At 38.7% G+C, this 21,941-nt stretch overlaps 1 protein-coding gene across 2 annotated transcripts in view; it reads right to left on the minus strand.

Moving 5' to 3' along the window:
* Nucleotides 1-8,191: 8,191 nt before the first annotated feature.
* The window catches only part of pparg (peroxisome proliferator-activated receptor gamma), a 51,665-nt gene continuing 37,915 nt past the window's right edge, over nt 8,192-21,941 (minus strand). For both annotated transcript variants that reach the window (XM_017704774.2, XM_017704775.2), the window contains exons 5-7: nt 18,733-18,932; nt 11,864-12,347; nt 8,192-8,740 (exon numbers count right to left, since the gene is read on the minus strand). In XM_017704774.2, the coding sequence (XP_017560263.1) occupies nt 8,493-8,740; nt 11,864-12,347; nt 18,733-18,932 (932 nt within the window). In that variant the 3' untranslated portion in view covers nt 8,192-8,492. The remainder of the gene's footprint in view (nt 8,741-11,863; nt 12,348-18,732; nt 18,933-21,941) is intronic.

Below are 21,941 nucleotides of genomic sequence, written 5' to 3' on the forward strand. Positions count from 1 at the left end.
GTTTTTAAAGCAGGAAAATGTATTTTTTGAAATCGTTTGGCAGTGTCCATGAAGAATCTTGGCAGGAGTTGGTCATCGGAGACTTGGTAGTAACAAAGTAAGGATATGCTGACACGACATAAAAAACACATTTAATCATCATCATCAAAACAGGCAGCGAACTGCTTTCCAGAACAACTCCAGGCCAGAGTCTTTAGCTTGGTCGTCTGTTCCCATTCTGGCCTTCGCAGAGAACACTGGATGTTTTCTTGTTGAATAGAAAAAAAAAGTTTAGAAGTTTGTGAAATAATTTCACACAGAGTGTAGAACTTTCTCAGATGTTTGTGCTTTGTAACTGGTTTAAGGTTTATCTGGACCATCACCACTAAACAATGGAATGAATGAAACAAACTGGACAAGGCTCACAAAGTTCATCAGATAATCACAACAATATCTACAAAAAGGGCTTCCAGTGCCGGACCTGCATAGCCTTTGCCCCGCGTGCTTTCTTATTTTTCTTTTTTTTTTTTTCATGACTACTCACCTGATGCAGAAGCATGAATAGCCTGGTGAACTGCTGCTGACTGGAAGAGGCCGAAAAAGATAAACTGTGCTGGCCGAACTTGGTCTTCACTCAGTTGTACATTCATAGCTACTGTGGTGAAGTCAGACAAACTTTAATGACCTAATGACCCTGCTAAAAAGGCACCATTATAAACCATTAAGATCAAAACCACATGGCTTTGCTTTCGAATGGGAATTGACTTCATGGTTTCCAGTACAGACCTGTAGAATACCTTTAGATCCCATTAGGAAACCATCAAATGCACTTAGAATAAGCCATTGGTTAGCTGTTAAACCATTAGTATCCTTTTGTGACCTCAGCCCTTGAAAAAAGCCAAAACACATTACAAAACCTGGCCCAGTTGTGACCCACACGTCTAACATCGATCCAGAAATCAACCAAGAATCGGACAGAGTCGGCCCAGAACTGTCTGCTATCTGGGTGGGGTTTAAGTTTGTTAAGATAACAGTCAAGTTTCCCAGAAATCAGAGAAAAATCCAACTTATACAATTTTCCACATTCCCCAGATGTAGTCAATCAGCCGGTGCGTTTGGTGTCCAAATTTGGCTTTAGTTTAGTACTGTACCTACGAGGCTAATGTAGCTAGCTTACAAACACTAGAAGTCAATAGTCACCCAAATCCTGTCTGTAAATCCACCAGCAAACTTGACTGTTAGAGCTAGGCCTTCAGTTTTGGCCATAAATGTCAAAACTCAGTTAAACATGAGCAAAAAAACAGCTCAACAATACTGCAAACGTGCGCCAGTCTTGCTGATGGGTCTTAGAAATTTGCTTCTCATTTGAATTTTCCATTCTGCCTTAAACAGTGCACCCTGTATTTGATTCACAGTGACTCTTTTTTAAGCAGCAAACTCTGGTACTGAGCTGCTGCCGGCACTATTTTTCATTTCTAACAACTCATTGATTCAGTAGAGTCGAGCTGCAGACATTAGGGCTCGTGTAAAGCCCAATCTCACACCCCTGTCCTGGTTTCACTTCCCTGGGCCAGAGTTAGCAAGTTAGCATGCTGTCATTATCATGCAAGCCAGTGCAGTTAACTGTAAAACATGTCATTGTTTTAATTTGGTTGTGTGCTTGCTTTGTTGTGTTCGTTTATGAATATATTTAAGTGTCAGGAACACATCTACCTATGCCTTTTGTGGTTACTCCCACAATTGTTGACTGATGACTGTGATATCTGTGATTCATCTAATAACACTGCAAATATCGTGACTGGGAGCCAGGCTAAGTAAGACCAGGACAGGGATGTGAGATTGGGCACCAGACTGGTTTATAAGGAGTCTGACTTTTTCCTGTTTCCCCAGTCATATAGAAAACAACTCCAAAAACACACAGAGCCTGTGTGCGAGTCCTAAATGAATGAGGGAGAATGGAACTAAATAAAAAAAAGTATAAATAGTTTCCAACCACTTCTCAAGAACTTTCCTTTAATTTTGAAAAATGGAAATATATCCATACCTGTCTGTTTCCTTTCATTCTACAACAAACAGGTTTATGCAGTAGGACGCCAGCATTACTGCTACTGAATGCTGATTGGTTGGCAAGCAGAGTAGCTCATTAGATGCTTGCGCTCACTCTCGTCTTGAAAGTACATGAGGCAGGATTTTAAACTTCTAGAACTCGAGTTCAAAAGCCCTTATAAGTAACACTGCAGTATTAAAATGTTTTACTCGGTACTGTGTCCAGGAAATTAATGTATTCTTTTATATTAAAGTGTTTAAGCCGACAGCCCCGGTGATGCAACCCACACATGCTTACTCTGCCACAGTGGAGGAAGTGGCCCACCAACATGTTAACATTTGACTGCTTCTGCTTGAGACAGTATCATCATCACGGTTTTCTTTTTCTATATCATCACTTAATCAGTTTCCCATACAAAACATAGCTAGAGAATAAATATAGTTCAATGACTTTCAGCAGGGGTGGCACGGTGGGTCAGGGTTCGAGTCCCCCGGCCGGGGTCCTTTCTGTGGGGACTATGCATGTTCTCCCTGTGTCTGTGTGGGTTTCCTCCCACAGTCCTAAGACATGCAGTCGGGCCGATTGGACATGCTAAATTGTCCCTTGGTGTGAGTGAATGTGTATGTCTGTCTGTCTGCCCTGCGATGGACTGGTGACCTGTCCAGGGTGTATTGAGTCATTGTTCCACCCAATGACTGCTGGGATAGGCTCCAGCTCCCCCCACAACCCAGAAGGCTAAGTGGCTTAGAAGATGTGTGAGTTTCAGCAGTAGCCTGTTTTTTTCTGCTAATAGACCCGACATAAATTCTTATCATCGTGGTGGGTTTTGTTTTGTAAAATTCTGTAACATTCTTTAATTCCATTATTTTCAGTGCAACTCGTGGCCCAACAGTACACGGTTTGCTGTTTTTGCTCATTAAACCGACAGAACATGAATATATTGTTAATGAGTTTATCTGCAAAGCATTTCATTCACAACAGCAAAGTTCCTAGAACATCAGTTTTGAAAAGAGAAACTGAACTTTCGATTACTGTGAGAAGAGCCTTTCCTCAGATCTGAGGAGCTTTGCAACAAATTTTGATTCTGACTGATTGTCATTATATTTGTAATATTTTTTCATTCATCTACTTTGTTTATGTTTGAGCTTAGCTTGTTATTTGAGATTAAAATAATTTGTTAATGCACACATTTAGTGTAATAATGATTTATGTTGTAGTGATGTGTTTTATAATTATTATATTTAACTGCAACAATTAAAAAGGGCTCCAGGTTTGCAGCTAGAACCTTCTTCATTGATTAGGATGCTGTTGGTATTCATAGTCACTGATCTAGAAAGTACAGAATGATGATTGTTTTATGAAATTGGCCAAACTTGGTGTGATTGGTTGATTTCTATGTCATACTTTCCTAATTTTGCCAATGATTAATCTGAATTAATATTTTCTCCGGTTTCTGAAGCCCTAACCAATAGGACAGCTGGCTTAGTTTATCTGCCTAGATACCCCAGAGAAAAACAACTCCTGAGTGGCCACTTTATGTTTGGCTTGACTGCTGACTTCCAGTGCTTGCTAGCAACATTAGCCTTCTAGATAAAGTGCTAAACTAACAAAGCCAAATCTGGACACCGGCTTGTCTTCTTTTACTGATGACATCTAGGTTGAGTGACAAATTGTGTTATTATGACCTTTTGGCCAAATCATTCCTTTAAGCCTAAGCTTAACCCAAAAAATATCCTGGTGATTCACTGATGCCAGCATCAGGCTTAATCCCTGTGCTATGACATCATAGCTGAAACTAGGATAACAATGGGTTTGCCACCATGTGAATTACACAACGATAAACTACACCCAATCTATCCTAACAGCGGGGCTTTCCACATACATGCAACATAAACATAGTCTGAAATTAATAATGCACTCTAAATGTAGACATTGTGACATTTACTTCTTTAATTAATTTCTTATTAGGTTGAATGGGATTTTATTTCTGTAAAGTTTGTCCAGCTTGGCAACACTTACAAAACAAGAACACATCTGTATGCAGAATATGGAAGGGTGAACTGAATGGCAACCTCACCAAAATGCCCCACAGAAACCAGCAAGTGTGGAAGTCAAGAGAACTTTAGCTGTAATAGATTACAATCTAAGTAGCCAGTGTTGCTGTATAATAGTATAATAGTTTGAGTGCACAGTCACGGTATTAGCCTTTTGCATAACCTCAGTTCAACGCACTGGAGCTTTGTTAGCTTGCTTGTAACGTGTAATAATAATAATTTGACTCCTTAATGACCTCACAGAACAAAACATACAGACTTCAGAACATTTTTGTTTACCACAGGATGCATGAGAGTGATTTTCCAGAATAAATAAATACACTGCTCAAAAAAATAAAGGGAACACTTAAACAACACAATATAACACCAAGTAAATCAAACTTCTGTGAAATCAAACTGTTCACTTAGGAAGCAACACTGACAATCAATTTCACAGCTGTTGTACAAATGGAATAGACAACAGGTGGAAATTAATGCCAATTAGCAAGACACACTCAATAAAGGAGTGGTTCTGCAGGTGGGGACCACAGACCACTTCTCAGTAGTTTTCTGCTTTCTGGCTGATGTTTAGGTCACTTTTGAACATTGGTGGTGCTTTCACACTCGTGGTAGCATGAGACGGACTCTACAACCCACACAAGTGGCTCAGGTAGTGCAGCTGATCAATGCGAGCTGTGGCAAGAAGCTTTGCTGTATTTGTCAGCGTAGTGTCCAGAGGCTGGAGGCTCTACCAGGAGACAGGCCAGTACACCAGGAGATGTGGAAGAGGCCGTAGGAGGGCAACAACCCAGCAGCAGGACCGCTACCTCCGCCTTTGTGCAAGGAGGAACAGGAGGAGCACTGCCAGAGCCCTGTAAAATGACCTCCATCAGGCCACAAATGTGCATGTGTCTGCACAAACGGTTAGAAACCGAATCCATGAGGATGGTATGAGGGCCCGACGTCCACATCCGTGCAGGATGCTTGGCATTTGCCAGAGAACACCAGGATTGGCAAATTCAACACTGGTGCCCTGTGCTCTTCACAGATGAAAGCAGGTTCACACTGAGCACATGTGACAGATGTGGCAGAATCTGGAGACGCCGTGGAGAGCGATCTGCTGCCTGCAACATCCTTCAGCATGACTGGTTTGGCAGTGGGTCAGTAATGGTGTGGGGTGGCATTTCTTTGGAGGGCCGCACAGCCCTCCATGTGCTCGCCAGAGGTAGCCTGACTGCCATTAGGTACCGAGATGAGATCCTCAGACCCCTTGTGAGACCATATGCTGGTGCAGTTGGCCCTGGGTTCCTCCTAATGCAGGACAATGCTAGACCTCATGTGGCTGGAGTTTGTCAGCAGTTCTTGCAAGATGAAGGCATTGAAGCTATGGACTGGCCCGCCCGTTCCCCAGACCTGAATCCGATTGAGCACATCTGGGACATCATGTCTCGGTCCATCCAGCAAAGCCACGTTGCACCACAGACTGTCCAGGAGTTGGCAGATGCTTTAGTCCAGGTCTGGGAGGAGATCCCTCAGGAGACCATCCGCCACCTCATCAGGAGCATGCCCAGGCGTTGTAGGGAGGTCATACAGGCACGTGGAGGCCACACACAATACTGAGCCTCATTTGGACTTGTTTTAAGGACATTGCATCAAAGTTGGATCAGCCTGTAGTGTGTTTTTCCACTTTAATTTTGTGTGTGATTGCAAATCCAGGCCTCCATTGGTTAATAAATTTGATTTCCATTGATGATTGTGTGATTTTGTTGTCAGTACATTCAACTTTGTACAGAACAAAGTATTCAATGAGAATATTTCATTCATTCAGATCTAGGATGTTATTTGAGTGTTGCCTTTATTTTTTTGAGCAGTGTATTTATGTTCCTTTTGAGAAAAGTGGCCTAGTCTTAACAAATTCAGAGGTCTGTAGACCCACAAATACAGCATAAAAATGTTTTAACTTAAAAAAAACTGGATTGTCTTAAATGCTGTAAGGAGGGGGGTGTCTTTTGTTACAGGGGTTCTGCCTTTTCAAAACCGCTGCCATCTCAGCAAAGACACTGGAACTAAGTGAATCTGTTTTTTACATGAAATTCTTGATTTCACATGTGACAGGAAATTGACTGAGGCAGAGAAAGTTAAAGGATGATCACACCCCTCATGATCCAGTTTGGGTTAGAAGCAATACTGTGTAAGCTTAGCAGTTAAATACATTACTGTAATATTACTAGTTTTTCTTTTTGGTCCTCTTTTTTTTTTTGTACCACATTTACACAACTGTAAACTGTAAACATGGTTACGCAACTGTACATTTAAAAATGAAAGCATTAAATATCGATAAGGACTTTAAAGATTGATGACAAAGTTTTTGAAGTTTTGGTTTGTTGGAGTACAGGGAACAACAAATATGAAATCAACATAACTATGCAACATCCCGTTATAATAAAAAATAAAGTGTGCATGAGAAAAGGTTACTATGAATTTTTTCAGCCAATAGACTTACTATATCTTAAAAGTACATTATATATATTTATACTTTTGATTTATATATACTATAGATATATACTATATCACTGCTGTTTGGAGAAGTAAAAACATTTTTCAGTTTTTGACATAATTTCCATTGTATTTAAATTTCATGAAGAATGGACCAAAAGAAATGGCCCAAAATGACCTAGAAAAATGTTTGGTTCCACTGACTTACAGTAAAAGTAGCAAAGGTGTTTTCCCTCTCCTCCTCCTCCTACCATTTTGAAGATACAAGGTTTTGTTCCGACAACAGCGAGATATGTGTGTGTGTGTGTGTGGGTTCTCTTCTATAAGGCCCAAAAGAAACTCAACAAAAAGGCTTTATGCTCTGTAAATAAGCTCCGACCTTCACTTGAGAACAATAAAAACCTCATTACATTTCACAGCCTTACTGTATTACCTAGCATGGCCATTGTGTTTAGAAATCAATAAAACAATATTCCCAGAACTTCCGCTGGGCCAAAAATGTCCTTGTCCATCTTGCAGCTGGAAATGATATCTTAAGAGCTGGAAATATGCATCAACTGCAGGGAGCGGCGGAGTTCAGATTTTGCAATCACAACTGGGTGTGTTTTCAAGAGACACGCAATGAAACAGTGATGTAATGCCTCTGAAACGGCTTTACGTGCAATGGGACTGAATGTACCCTTCCACTTCAGTAGGAAGTCATTGAAGAAAACATGGGACCTGAGAGGGTGGACTTAAGTAGACATGTGACATCTCAAGCAGGCATCAAGTAGAAGAAGTCAGTCAGGACAAGCACATCTTGAAAATATTTATTTACATTTTATTAACCATTTTCAATGTAAAACAACTATGATGAGACCCCCAAAAGAGGCTGCCCTTAAAAATCTATGAATCGTATTTACATACATTTTGAAAAAGGCGTTTTAGAATCAAAAAATTAAAGCTCTGAAATATAATAATTTCTTTTTTTGAGAACAATGAAAACTGCAAAAAAGAAACATTGACAGCATACACAGCTGTCACAGATAACACTTATTTTATATGCTTTGCAAAGAATTTAAAGGGGAATTCCACTGATTTTTCTACATGTCTGAATAATCAAATGGTTAAGATATAAACAAAGTCACTGAGGCGTATTTACAGTGGTGGTGATAGGAACCAGACATCTGAAGCCTTAAAAAGCTCCCTTACAGAAAGTCACCGTCTTGTATTGTATTACGACGTTTCGAGAAGGTTTTGGTCCAAAAACAAGATTATAAAACACATAAAACTCCAAAGATACGTGTAGATTCACTGGTGGTTTTGGATAGTGAATAAAATGGGTATATTTGTGCTGTGGACATGGAGACCTCTGGTTCCCATTACCACCACCGTAAAGGAAAAAAGCTGGTTTCTCTACAAGGAACAATTTCACATCAAATCCCTCTGAATGGCTTTGCTTATTGATCTTAATTAAAAATCAGAGGAGCTCCCCTTTAAGATATGGGATTAAGAAAAGTATCACATCTTCATGAATAACTCTTAAAAAAATTTAATAAAGTTTTCCAAAAGTTCATCTGCTGCAAACAGTGATATGAATTAAGCTGCACTGCTTTGAAATTCCCATTTCACATGTCCAGGTTTGCTGTCGACACCCTCCAAATATGTGTGCCTTTTTTTTTTTTTTTGGTAAAATATAGAATACATTTGTGCTGATATGTGCTTTCCCATTATAGAAGAATCCCATTTCAGAGAGCTCCATTCACTATAGCTCACCTCAGATGACTCTTCTTCAACTAATCTCACAAGTTCTGGCTGCCAAATGGATGACACTAAGTTCTTCTCTCACTGTCAACGGAGGCTCAATTCATTCACAGAAAGAGGAAAAAAAACACCAACCCAGCACTAAAACCAAAGCACAATCACTACCGTTCTGGCTCACAAAGCCAAACCACAGCCTAGTACAAGTCCCTCATAATCTCTTGCAGCAGTGGGTGTAAATACAGGTCGATCTCTGACTCTTTCATCAGCTGCATCAGCTGGACGTGGTGGGCCACCAGCTGTCGCAGGTCCGTCATCTTCTGCAGCACTTTGGCAAAGAGATGGAGGGAGTCAGGGTGGCTCGCCTTCAGGTGCAGCTCCATGGAGTGGAGAACGTTCTCCTGCAGCTCCTCAATGGGCTTCACGTTCAGCAGTCCTGGGCGATCTGTGGGAGTAAATAGAGCGAAAGGAGATAGTCAGCCCTACTGTATATATACTCACTGGCCACTTTATTAGGTACACCTTGCTAGTAAAAGGTTGGACCCCCTTTTGCCTTCAGAACTGCCTTAATTCTTTGTGGCAGACTTTCAACAATGTGTTGGAAACATTCCTCAGAGATTTTGGTTGGTTATTTGAGTTCCTGTTGCCTTTCTATCATCCCGAACCAGCTTGCCCATTCTCCTCTGACCTCACACATCAACAAGGCATTTTCGTCCACACAACTGCCGCTCACTGGATATGTTCTCCTTTTCGGACCATTCTCTGTAAACCCTAGAGATGATTGTGCATGAAAATCACAGTAGATAAGCTGTTTCTGAAATGCTCAGACCAGCCCGTCTGGCACCAACAACCATGCCACATTCAAAGTCACTTAAATCACCTTTCTTCCCCATTCTGATGCTTGATCTGCACTTCAGCAAGTTGTATTGACCACCTCTACATGCCTAAATGCACTGAGTTGCGGCCATGTGATCGGCTGATCAGCTGTTTGTTAACAAGCATTGTACCTAATAAAGTGGCAGGTGAGTGTAAGTCTTCAGAAATAAATCAAATTTAATAATTTCTTTTTTGATATTTCACATACCGTCACTGTCCAAACAAATTAAAAACCCCAAAACAGATCTGTCCATTTTTCATGATTTTCTTTTTTCTACATCCTTCGAGCATAGAGGCTAAACTTGACTCTATGTGAAAATTTCACAATGAATGAGCCAAAAGAAATTCTCCAGAATTGCTCAGAATAAGGTCTACAAAGGTTACATTAGCTTACATTAAGTCCTTAAATGTCCAGAGCCTGTGAGCAGACCCAAATCTAACAATGGCTTAGAGTTTGCACTGAGGTCCCTGTAGTTATTGAATAAGATGCCTTAGTATGTAATAAGAGGATTTTATTTTGGGATTTTAAAGGATTAACAGTAAAAGCATTTTTGCCCTCTCCTGTAAAGGTTTAGAGTTTTTTTGGAACAACAGGTTATATATGAGGCTAATGCAGCAAACAGGTAACAAACGTTAGCATGGTGCTAACTGCATGCCTAATTCATCTCATACTCGCCTCAAACCGTGTTTCTCTAAGAGACTTATGTTGACATATGCTGACACTATTTGACATTCTGTTATCTTGAAAAAGTCTATTAAAAGACATTGCATAGCTAAAACAGTTAGCAGTAGCAGTCTTAAAGCTTGGATTTTGCCTGCATCCAGTCAGCTTCTGTTGTAAGCTACATTAGCATTGTAGCTCTAGTGTAATACATTTGGATTATGATGAAAACTAACTTTGTGGGGATGTAAAGCATTCACCTTTACAAAATTACAATATGGAAATAAACGCTGTGCTTTAAATCTAATTATCTAGCCTCAAGCTATTACGTTAACAGCACGCTAACAGACTAGCCCAAGCTAACTCATAATACAATGACACAATATGATAGTTCGCATTACAATTTAATTCAATCCTTATGAATTTGATATTGCTTAAATATCATTCACATAATCACCAGTTTTGTTGAGCTATGTCAATATATATATTTTTTATGCTATAATTATTGCTAATACCTCAAACCGGACTGAATATCACAGTTCAACAATGCTATGCTACCGAACAAATTACTTCTATACAACAGAGCAATGTTATTCAATGCTAAATTTCAATGGTGAAGTAGTCAGTCTTATCTAGACTGCCGATTGGCGAGATTACACCCTGTATTTACCTCATTAACGTAAGCGCTTTTACAGATACAGTCCATGACTTCCATCACCTCATAGTCATTTCTGGTCATTACTTTGTATGTATTGAAACCGTGTAAAACACCCACATAATGTAATTTACACATCTTTCATGCCTTCTCTCCTTTTATTCATTTTTAACAGAATTGTTTCCCCTGTTAAGGTTAATTTTTCACATATCTCAATCTGAATTATCAAAGTTCAAGGGTAAGATGTCATTAAATGGTCACAAAGCAGTGACCAATAAATCTTGGCGATAACCACATGGGTGTTTTGAAACCCTCTTGTCAATGATGAGGCAACAGACAATGATAATGCCCAATCAATGTTCGCAATCAGCCAAACATGAATCTGCCTATTATGGTCATGAGACAAGTGCGTGTGAGCTTATTTGACTACAGCTAAGTAAAAGCCCATGAGTCATACTCAGCCACGTGTACTAGACAAACTAACTCAAAATCAAAACACTGCCTTTGAAAAGACATTTTGAAAGTCATCATAAACCTCAGACATGGTTAACTGTGTGTGGCTTCATTTGAACATGCCTTAAAGACCTGCTAAAGAACCCTTTCAACATTTACTAGTCTTTCCTGTGACCACACACTTGGTGGTGATCACATGGCTGACCATCAGTAGGAAAAAAACAATCAGCATGTTTGACCTGACCACTGCATTTCTCCTGCCCAGATTGTCATGTGCTTTCATTTCTTGTCATTGTGTGACATTCAGCAACCATTATGTGATGATTATACTTATTTCATTTATAGTGTCAGTGATTGTTATATCATTGCTATTTTTTCTAGCTACCTTCTCTATTGTGTGAAAAATAATGACAAATGGACCAATAGACACATAACTTAAAATGTTTTTTCATTAACTTCCAGTAAGTTAGGAGTTGCTAGATTTTATTCAAATAGCTACATCCTAAGAGAAATGACGTTTTGTTGATTTTCCATGCTCTCCACTCATGAACTAGGTATTTAGGCTTGTGTGCCAGTCTACATTGTACCTGAAACTGCCACAAAGGCTCAGTACATCAGGCCCTGAAATGTTTTATTTTATGCAGTCCATTCAGAGATGTTATTTTTCTGTTGGTATGCATATGATCCAACAAACGTAAGTGAAAATAATGTGGGCCAATTTTTAACCATGTCAAATAAGGGACTGTTATTAATATATGGTATGCTTTGTTGTAATTTTTACACTATTAGTTTATTCCAAATCGCTTGAAAATTTCAATAAACAAACATCTTATAAAGTTGCAGAGACAGTTTTTGTATCATGCAACTGGTTAACCACACACTAAACCTACTCTGACATTTGGTTCCTGCTAACCGCGACCCACCTCCGCTGAGGATGATGACGGCCAGGAAAAGTGCCATGTCGCTGTCGTCCAGTTCCAGCATGTTGAACTTGACAGAGAACTCAAACTTGGGCTCCATCATCTCTCCGAAAGGCTTGCGCAGGCTCTTAAGGAACTCGCGGGTCATGAAGATCTGGCCGTATGAGATGAGCGTGCCGTCCTTGTTCATGAGCGGTGCCATCATGAGGATGAGCACCTCGATGACGCCATACTTGAGCAGCGTCACCTGATCATTTAGGTCCAGGTTTACAAAGCCCGGGATGCTCTTGGCAAACTCAGTGACCTCGCTGACCGCCTCAGCTGATCGTGACTGGCAGCTGTGGAAGAAGCGCAGCTCCACCTCACGGTGCAGCTCTGATTGCATTGCACCCATGTTGGCCCGAAGCTGCTCATTTCGGGGAAGCTGCTGACAGTTGATGAACTGCTCGCCCTCCACCAGGGACTTCATGTCATGGATGACAAAGGGCTATGAGACAGAGGAAAGAATTAGGGTATTTAACCAGTTTAAAACAGTCCAGAAATTTTGCTTTTGTGATAACTAGAGCCCAACCAGTATGAAAGTTTTGTGGCCAATATAGATAATGATTTTAGGGGGCTAAAATTTTGATAATTGATAATATTAGTTATTTTACTTTTATATATGAGATTTTACTTTCTTACTCTAGTAGATTTTTTTAGTGCTTTATGGACTGATCGTCAGTTCTCAATTATCACCCTTCTTAAACTCAATTAAAAAACAGAAGCCCTACTCTACTATAGCCAAGGAAGCGGAGCGATCAAGTCCGACATGTTTTTGGTTTCTGTTAATCACTGTTTTTCTTTTTCTTCAGTTCTCTTCATTAAAATGTGTTATGTTTTCTTCATGCTATAGGTTAGGTTTGGATCCATTTTATATACTTCACCAGCCTGTACTGCTGTCATAGAATTAAACGTATTGAGCTGCCCAGTTAAACACTGGCAAAGGTTCCCCCCTAATATTGCAACATTGCAAGTTCAAATTCTGGCAATGACACTCCTACAAAAGCTAATAATTATCAGCCAAGAAATATATCAGTCAGATCCTTAAGCTAAAGTTTAACCTGGTCATATGGGAGGCAGAGTGTTGCATTGAGGCTAAGAGGCTAATGAAGCTAAAGTAATGGAAGCTCATACTTCACAAACTGCCATTGCATTAATTGTATGCCAAAATCACCACATATTTGTCCCAAACCATGCTGAATTGTTAGGTCATCTCAGAACAGACTTACTGATGTGATTTCCCACATTGTATGGCACACCATGTGATACTGTGTAACAGCTGCTGTTTTAGCTGTATCAGCTAAAATATGCAATACAGTGTCAGAAACCACATAAGCAAGTTAATATGAGATTACTTAGCAATGTGATTTGAGGAAAGGTTTGATAATTAGGCACAATTTATACAGTGGTGACTTGGTGGCTAAAAGCTTTTAGGTATATAAGCTAAATAAGCCTTAAAACTCCATCCAAACTTGACTGGTTGACTTTATGTGGGGTAAGGGGGGAAACCGTTGCTTCACCCTGTATCATCAGCTAATTACTTCTAAAGAAATAAACAACATCTTAAATGATACACAAACGCTTTGGCAAACAAAAACTGCTGTTAAAGTAGTGTGGGTGGAGCCTATGTGGAATTGTGGCAGTACATTTAGATATACTGGAAAGAACTTGATGACTTCAACCTCAAAAATGTCCTCCCACATAAAATTTTGGAAAACCAGAACAAGCAAAATGTTCTGAGAGAGGATCTCTGACACCATGTTATAAAATTGGTATGAGGTTAGAGCCACTTTGGAAATGCTACTGAGAAACTAATCTATAATAAGATTTAGGTTAATTACAGTGGTGTAATGAAATCAATTTCGAAGGTTATGAAAATCAGATAAAACTGCTTAATGAAATTGTCACAAACTTAACTGTAAAACATGAGATGTTTAGATTAGTTTTGTATTGCAGGGATAAACAAATAAATAACAAATTATATATCTATGATGAAATTCTTGTAGAGACATTTGATGTGAAGCATCATGTGGGCAGCCCTACCCACAAACTAGGTCACTTCCTGTCTCTGGTAAACACAGTGGCCCTTATTTTTGTTTTCAAAACAGATTATTGTGATATATTTCTTCAACTCAAAACAGAAGTTCAGGAAAATATTTACAAAATTTTTACAAAATGATTTTACAAAATCATTCCCTCTTGTAATGATCTGGTATCTGATCTTAATGCTAGATGAAACTAAACCTTTGGCACTCTTGCACTGGAAGAACAACCTGCATACTTATAAAAATCTGTGGATGAATGAGAAAATACGTAATCTTATTGTCATAAAAATTTGCTTTTCAAAGAGCAGATCTCCTACAATGAAGCTAGGAAAATATCCAATCACACCTCTGTATTGAAAAAAACCCCACAAAGATAGTACCAAAGTCCTTTTATTCATTATAGACTGACAAATTAACCCTAACTTGTCTGCCAGTGTGTCTCGAGGTGTTTTATCTTCCATAATTTGACAGAGCGTAGCTCAGCTGACTGAAACAGGCTCCTACAACCTTTCTGATCAGCTGCCTAAATCAGTGATGGCCTCTTTCTTTGTTATCAATTATGTTAGGAGTTTACAAGTATTATAAATAAATTAAGTTCATTCACATGTGATCTTGACCCTTTTACTTAACTCCTCATGAGGGTTTTTGACTGTGTTCAAAATGATGTCTTAACTTCTGTAAACTGTTCTACAGTTCTCGTCAACAGGTGCTTTTCTGGTCACTTTTAAAAGTGTCCTGGTGAAGCCTCTGCTAAAGAAGAGTCTTACAAAAAGTTGTTTCCAAATGTGTATCTAATATCAAACAAGTTGTGTGAGAAGATTCAATCAGTATTTTGCTCTAACCATAGCATTGGTCTGCATTGTGAATGACCCCAGTATCAGTGCTGATGCACAAAATCCTTCTAGTCTTGTCTTACTGGATCTTAGTGCTGCTTTTGAGAGTGTTTCTTCGAAAAATTGTAATTCACCATCTTGAATACTGGGTAGGCCTCTCAGGTACAGTTTTAGAATGGTTTAAACCATATTTAATAAAAGGACAATCTTGGTTACACTGGAAAATCATTCATGAGAAGAACTTCACATTTCTTGTGGAGTGCCACAAGGTTCAGTTTTAGGGCCTTGGCTTTTCTTTGTACATGCCTCCTCTAGGTGATGACACTAGGAAACATCATATCAATTTTCATAGTTATGCTGATGACAAGCAGTTTTTCAGTTTCCATTTACACTCCTATCCTAGTTCCTAGTTTCATAGTTAGATATCACTTTTCTGTAAAGTTGTCACTTTTCACTTCACTGGTATAAGAAGAAAAAAGATTATTGGTAACACTTTATTTGGAGTGGTCCTTTGAAAATGATTAATAACCTTTTAACAGATTATTAGTAACACATTGACAGCATATCAGTAAAAATAGCAGTAGTGCAGCATCTGAATACATTAAAGTAAATTTCTTATAGATGATTTGTTAATATGTTACTTCCGTTACACAAAATCTAACCTTACTCAACCTTACCCACAACATAATCCTAACCCATAATTTAGCATTTCTAAGTAACACGCAGAATCTATCAGAATTTCTTCGTACCTGTGACAATATGTCTCCCTTTTGCTTTAATAACATAAATATAGTTATACAGACGCAGTATTTCACTCTACATCCGCCAATTCTGTAAATTTATTTCAAATTTAATAAATGGACTTATACTAACATACATAAAATTAGGAATGTTCTTTCCTTTTCCATTAAAGTTGCTGTTTCTTAGAGGTGAGGTTTTGTTGCAACAGCTACACCATGTCCTTTTTATGTCAACACCTACCAAGTTATGAAAGGGTTATAACCTGAAATAGAAGCAGGCGGTCATATTCAGGGAGTGGAGTAGTTGTTAACACGATGTCTGGGATTCTAGGCAAATCTTCCCCGGGTGTTTACTCTTGTATTAGGATAGAAAACACATTCCAATTATCTGAAATCCCAAGGTGACATATTTCATCTTAAGCCAAACACCTTTGGACTGACTGTGCTGTATAAATGCTTGCAACAGTGGACGTGCCTGCATTGTTTTATATAAAGCAAATAAATCTCAATTAGGAATTGTCCTAAAAAGATAAATGGATTTATACTGGAGCCAGTTACAATACAAGTTATTTTCTGAAGGAGAGCTTGACCTGAGCCAAGTCTACTGTTTGGAAATACATTGGCAAGAACATGTTTTGGCATTACCTCAAAAGTTGTCTATATCTTTCCTCCTAGGCTTTATAGCACTGCAGTTCTGCTGCCTGGGCCTTCATAAATATTTCCGCATTCTCGAGGCAACCAGATGTTCGGTATCATTCAGACCATATCTTGGTTCATGCTAGTCAAAACAGCCGTCCAACAGCCTTGGTAACGTCTCTTTCCAGAAAAGCATGAAGCAATATTTTTATTCTGTATTTCTGCTGTATGGACTTTAATATATAAAGACTTTGTCTCTAACAGCATATGCAGAAAAAAAGCAGAAAAGATATATTTTTGGTATAATATTGCAGTGAGAATGCAGTCAGATAAAAAAGTGTCAAAAATAGAAACAGCCTTGCGTGTGCTGCTCACTTGCTGTCATGACAGTTCTTTATAGCAGGCTTGACAGGTGCAATAAAGTTGTGGCTTAGTTGCTGTTGCAATATTACAGGCAAATAAGACAGAGTGATATTCATTCATTCATTAATGGGTGGCAGTGTTACTCATGGCATGCCTCTCAGCCAATCACACTGCGAGGAACTAGGCTAACTGTGGTATGGTACAGGTATCGTACTGCATTTTTGAAGAATCAGGCCCTCGTTTCAACATGCATAAGGCATCCAATAACATACTCATCAGACTGGAGTAAATTAAGATCTCCGGTTTTTATTACTTTGTGGCTAATATGTTAGCTAGCTATGGTATTGGCTTGTTGACGTCGATGCAGTATTAGCGTGTGGCTGCAATGCCACTTTCACTCATCTACAAACGTCACCCTTCTCAGTTAAGCCAACGGCTTAACGATTCAGTACGATTGTTAAGCTGAGATGATATATCCTGTTTTTTCTCTCATCACATTTAATTTTGTTAGATTATAAATAAAGCACAGCTTTTGTTTATATTTCTACGCTGCTAAGAAATCAGTCAGAATGAATCAGCCAAAACTTGGCTGTACCAAACTAAAGTCTTAACTGAAAAATACACCCCAAATAACAATTTCAAAGGGTAATTACATCTAAAGAGTAAATGACTACTGACCTCTAAGGGTTGAACTCACACAGGTTTCATGCCATCAACAATCAGATATCTTCATCATTTGGTTTCTAATGGAACTGATAACTTGATCAAAACAGCACAGGAGTTCAAATAAGTGCATTTGCAGTCATAAGACCAGCATGTGTTAGAAACCTGAATTTCTACCTTTCATCTGCCTGAAGCATTCTATTCCTAACGCTTCTGCAAATGTTCAGATAACTAACGTACATAATTACATACCTGCATTATCTGCAGCTAAACCTTTCTTAATGCACTGAATTTTATTGATTAATAAAGGGCTGGCTGTTAGAATTGCTACATAATTGTCTCAATTATCTGAGATGATTGTAATTACTTTAATTGCTGATTGTTTTTCACAGTGTTAGTTTTACACAATTACTGTATCACAACAAGCAGAACGTGAAATGGAAACGTTTTTTCATAAATACATATAAACTAAAAAAAAAAAAGCAGGAAACACATTCCCTTCCAATATTATGAAAACAACAAGCTTAAATTTTTGACTGTGTCTAGGGGAATGTTTGCTCTAGAGAAATGTGAGTTTGGGTGGCTCCACACATTTCTATTTAACTTTACACACTTGCAAACAGTGCAGTGTGTTATTCAACTTAGCAATAGCTGCAAAAGATAAATAGGAAGTAAGATAGCTGATCAGCCAGTTTAGCTACTTAGGCTTGTGCTTTAAATTAACATTAACCACATTGCCCCTACATTGCCTTCGCAGAAAAAGAAACATTTTCAATTGCATTACATTCTCTTACAAAATGTGTACATTCCCTCACAAGCATTTTGTTTTCCCTTGCAAAAATTTTTCATTCCCATGCAATAATCCACTGCATTTGCAAGAGGATGCAAAATTATTGTGAGGGAACGCAAAACATTTGCAAAGAATTACATTACATTACATTACATTACCAGCATTTGGCTGACGCTCTTATCCAGAGCGACTTACAATTTGATCATTTTTACACAATTGGCCTGACTGCATGTCTTTTGGACTGAGGGAGGAAACCGAAGAACCCGGAGGAAACCCACGCAGACACGGGGAGAACATGCAAACTCCACACAGAGAGGACCCCGGTCGCCCGGCCGGGGAATCGAACCCAGGCCCTCCTTGCTGTAAGGCGACAGTGCTACCTACCATCGCCTCACAGTGGTGGCTCTCACAAAGAAATGCAATGTCATCACTTTTTTTTTAAACCATGGCCTCTTAGGTGCTCCATAAGAATTTCATACAGACTTATGTACATCTTATTTAAAGGAAAAGCCTGACCAAACATGCTAACATGGCCACAATGAATGGAAGCCACAGATTAGCCAGAAGCCACCACCACTTGCATAATGCTAATTGATGGCTATTTGCTTTCATTCACTGTTAGTAAAACTAGCTCCCTTGTTTAAACCACACTTTTCATGATTTATTCATTTTATGGACCAGCTGCAAATTCACGTTTTGGGATTTTTCTTCCACAGGAAAATGTAATAGAGACAAATGGCATAAAAAAAATCCTCCAACTCACTGCATTGTCGCTGGTCTTCCCTGAGAGGATAGCCCTGGCCTTGGCTTTGGTCAGGGGGAAGTTCTTAAGATAGGACTCGTAGAGCTGCTTGGCGAGGGACTTCAGGTCGGCCGCCTCGGGGTGCATGTGGTCCATATCAGTGGAGAACTCGGCCAAGAGCTTCTCTTTCTCTGCCTGGGGCATGCGGCCAAAGCGAATGGCTGGGAAAAAAGGAAAGATGCCAAAAACATTCAAAAACCCCCAAGAAAATCCCAAAATCCAGCATGTTCATGGTCACTTGTAATATGTTCTCTCTGGGGATAAGTGGGTGGGATGTGAAAAAATAGGGAGTTTGTTTTTTAAGTGCGTGGGTATGTTGATGGATGTCACTATGACCTGAGTCTTTCCTGGATGCAGATAAATTCAGCTCCTACAGGGGCTTCCAATAGTTGAAAATACTTTTTTAGTCCAAGGTCACCAAAGAAACCACCACAGTTAATTTTGATGAGTGATGTCATCCATGTAAGCAGCACCGGTTTCCTCACAGACGTGCATAGTCACAGAACTGCAATGACCATTGAATTGGTGAGAACATACTGTGTCACATGATTACCTTCTGACTCATTATCAGGCGGACCAAGTTTATATATGCTCTAATTGAACGGACCCGCTGACACAATACCTCGCTAATCTCTGTTTTATCATCCTGCAGCCCTGAAACTCACGCACCTTTTCAGGCTGACACGTTCAAAGGGAAAAGACAGGAGGTCGGAATTTTATTTTTTGCTTGTGTAACAGAGAGCTGGAGGGGGTATCACTGAATGAAAGACAAGCTGTCTCTCTGACACTTGTAGAAGGTAGTCAGTTATAATCAGCAGGAAGAGTTCACTATTGATGATAATTCATATACAATATTATAATAAGTCAAATTCAGAAACCACATTAAAACTTCCCCTTCCATAAAGACAGTGTTCAGCTCTTGCTGATGCTAACAAGGAAAGTTATTGTGATTAAGTGCTGAAAAAAAGGATAGTGTGATTCATAGAAATAGTGGATGACCCTGGACCTGATAACTTTGGAGCAACTCACATTGTAAGTTAAGGGTAAATATAATTTTATTTAATTACTATGTGAGAATACCACTTTAATGTCTAGAATTAAATACAACCTTAAGAACATGGTGCTAAAATAATTATTAATTCTGTTTAAACTGTGTTAAAATATGTGTATGAGGACATCCCTGGCCTTTTGTTAATTTTACTGTCAATTCAGTGTATGAACAAAACTTTGTGCTTCCTAGTTTAAAAAATTTTATATAATAAAAAAACAACTGTGATATATCTTATATATATATGATATGTGATATATAGCTGTCATAAAACCTTGTGTCTCCACTTTTGTCATTTTTAATTTTTTTTTTTTACTACATACTTTGAAAGTTTAGTCCTTTACGTTGTGTGCAAATTTCATTGTGAATGGACCAAACCAAATTGCTTTCCAATCACTTGGAAAAAAAAGTCTGGTCCCAAAGACTTACATTTAAAGTTAAGTATGTTTTTTCTTTCTCCTGTAAAGTTATCATTTTGGAGATACAAGGTTCCAACAGCAGCAATACGTGATGAACAGACCAACAGAATTGGTCCAGAAAGACAAACTTATATTAAATTACATTGAAAGTTTAGGTTTCCCTCTTCTATACAGTGACATTACTGGAGATATAAATGTAGTTCCAACAGCAGCAATACAAAAATCTAATGGACCCATCTTTTCTCCTATTTCATCTGCATGACAAAAAAGCTAATAAACATGCATCGTTGCCATCAGATCAAAATCTTTTCCAAACTCAAATTCATTTAATGCACATCGTTCCTTGATGGTTATATGTATCGCATCATTTCCACTTAGGCTAGAAGGGCCAATAGAAAAAAAAAAAAAACGTATCCCCCTTTTAGATTTTTGCGTTTGATATACATGTAAACATGGCTAAAGTCTAAAAATCTACCTCCATACAATTCATACACAGAAAATAAACTAAACAGCCTGATTAGATGTTTCTGTGATGTCATAAAAACCAAGACATTTCCCAACATTTGCTGCCTATTCAGCTTACAGCCGTTTAGCTCTGCCCATCCATTATCAGGAGAGTTTCAGCCTGGACTGCTTTTTAAACAAGACACAACACAGGAATCAGAACTGATCTCATTTATATGTCGCTGCTGTCGGAACAAAACCTTGTATCTCTAAAATGATAACTCAATGGAACCAAACCAAGTCATTTTAGACCATTTCTTTGGGTCAATTCATTGTAAACTTAACACACAGTGTAAACAGCGACAGGCATTTTCATATTATGACAGAAACTGAAAAGGAACAAAAACTAAGGTTTTGTTCCGACAGCAGCAATATATCAGTCTTAAAAGCAATGCAACAAAAACAGAGTGTTGAATTGTAAGGAATCAAGAGAGGCTGAAATATCATCATTTAAAAGTGAGTTATGACTGTTTTGGAACATAAACCAACAGAAATGTTACAAGTACACCTCCAGGGATAAAATTATGTAATAATGTAAATGTAGGATATGAGCCCTTTATTAATTTACAGTAACTATATTCCACAGACACGGCATGTGACACTTAACATCCAGTGGTTCTGTGTTCATTTGTTCAGAAACCAAAACATTGTCAATCTGGTGTGTTTGGCATCCTTCTACTGGACAAGCTAGTCCATTTTCTTTTCTTTTTATCTTTTGTTTTGTTTGCAGGGCCAAGTCAGGCCCATGGTACAATCCTTTTTGGCCCACAATATTATTTTAATTTTCTGTTAATATTAGCCCATTTCACCATGAGTTGCACTACAGCTCACAGAATGCACTGTAATATAATGTGTGCTCCCACCTCCTGCCCAACAACAATCTATGGGACAGCACCACAAAAACAAAAAAAAGATGCCATGTGGTCTAGTTCAAGCGAATGGATGGTTGTAAAAAACTACTGCACACTGGTGACATTTAAAGAGTTTTAACAGTTCTCTGCAGCTAATGTAGTCTATTGTTTTATACAAAACAAACTGTTTTTGCTTAAAATGAGTTTTGAATCGTTCAAGTATTCAGTGTCTGTTTTTACTGTTGTAGTTTTGGTGCATTTTGAATAAACATTGGCCAGTTGGGGTCACTGAAAATGTTCTGTAAAAAAATGAAATGAACACACAGCTAGCCCATGGACTGATCTGAG

The sequence above is a fragment of the Pygocentrus nattereri genome, chromosome 21 (genome assembly GCF_015220715.1).
Source record: "Pygocentrus nattereri isolate fPygNat1 chromosome 21, fPygNat1.pri, whole genome shotgun sequence".
Classification (NCBI taxonomy): Eukaryota; Metazoa; Chordata; class Actinopteri; order Characiformes; family Serrasalmidae; genus Pygocentrus; species Pygocentrus nattereri.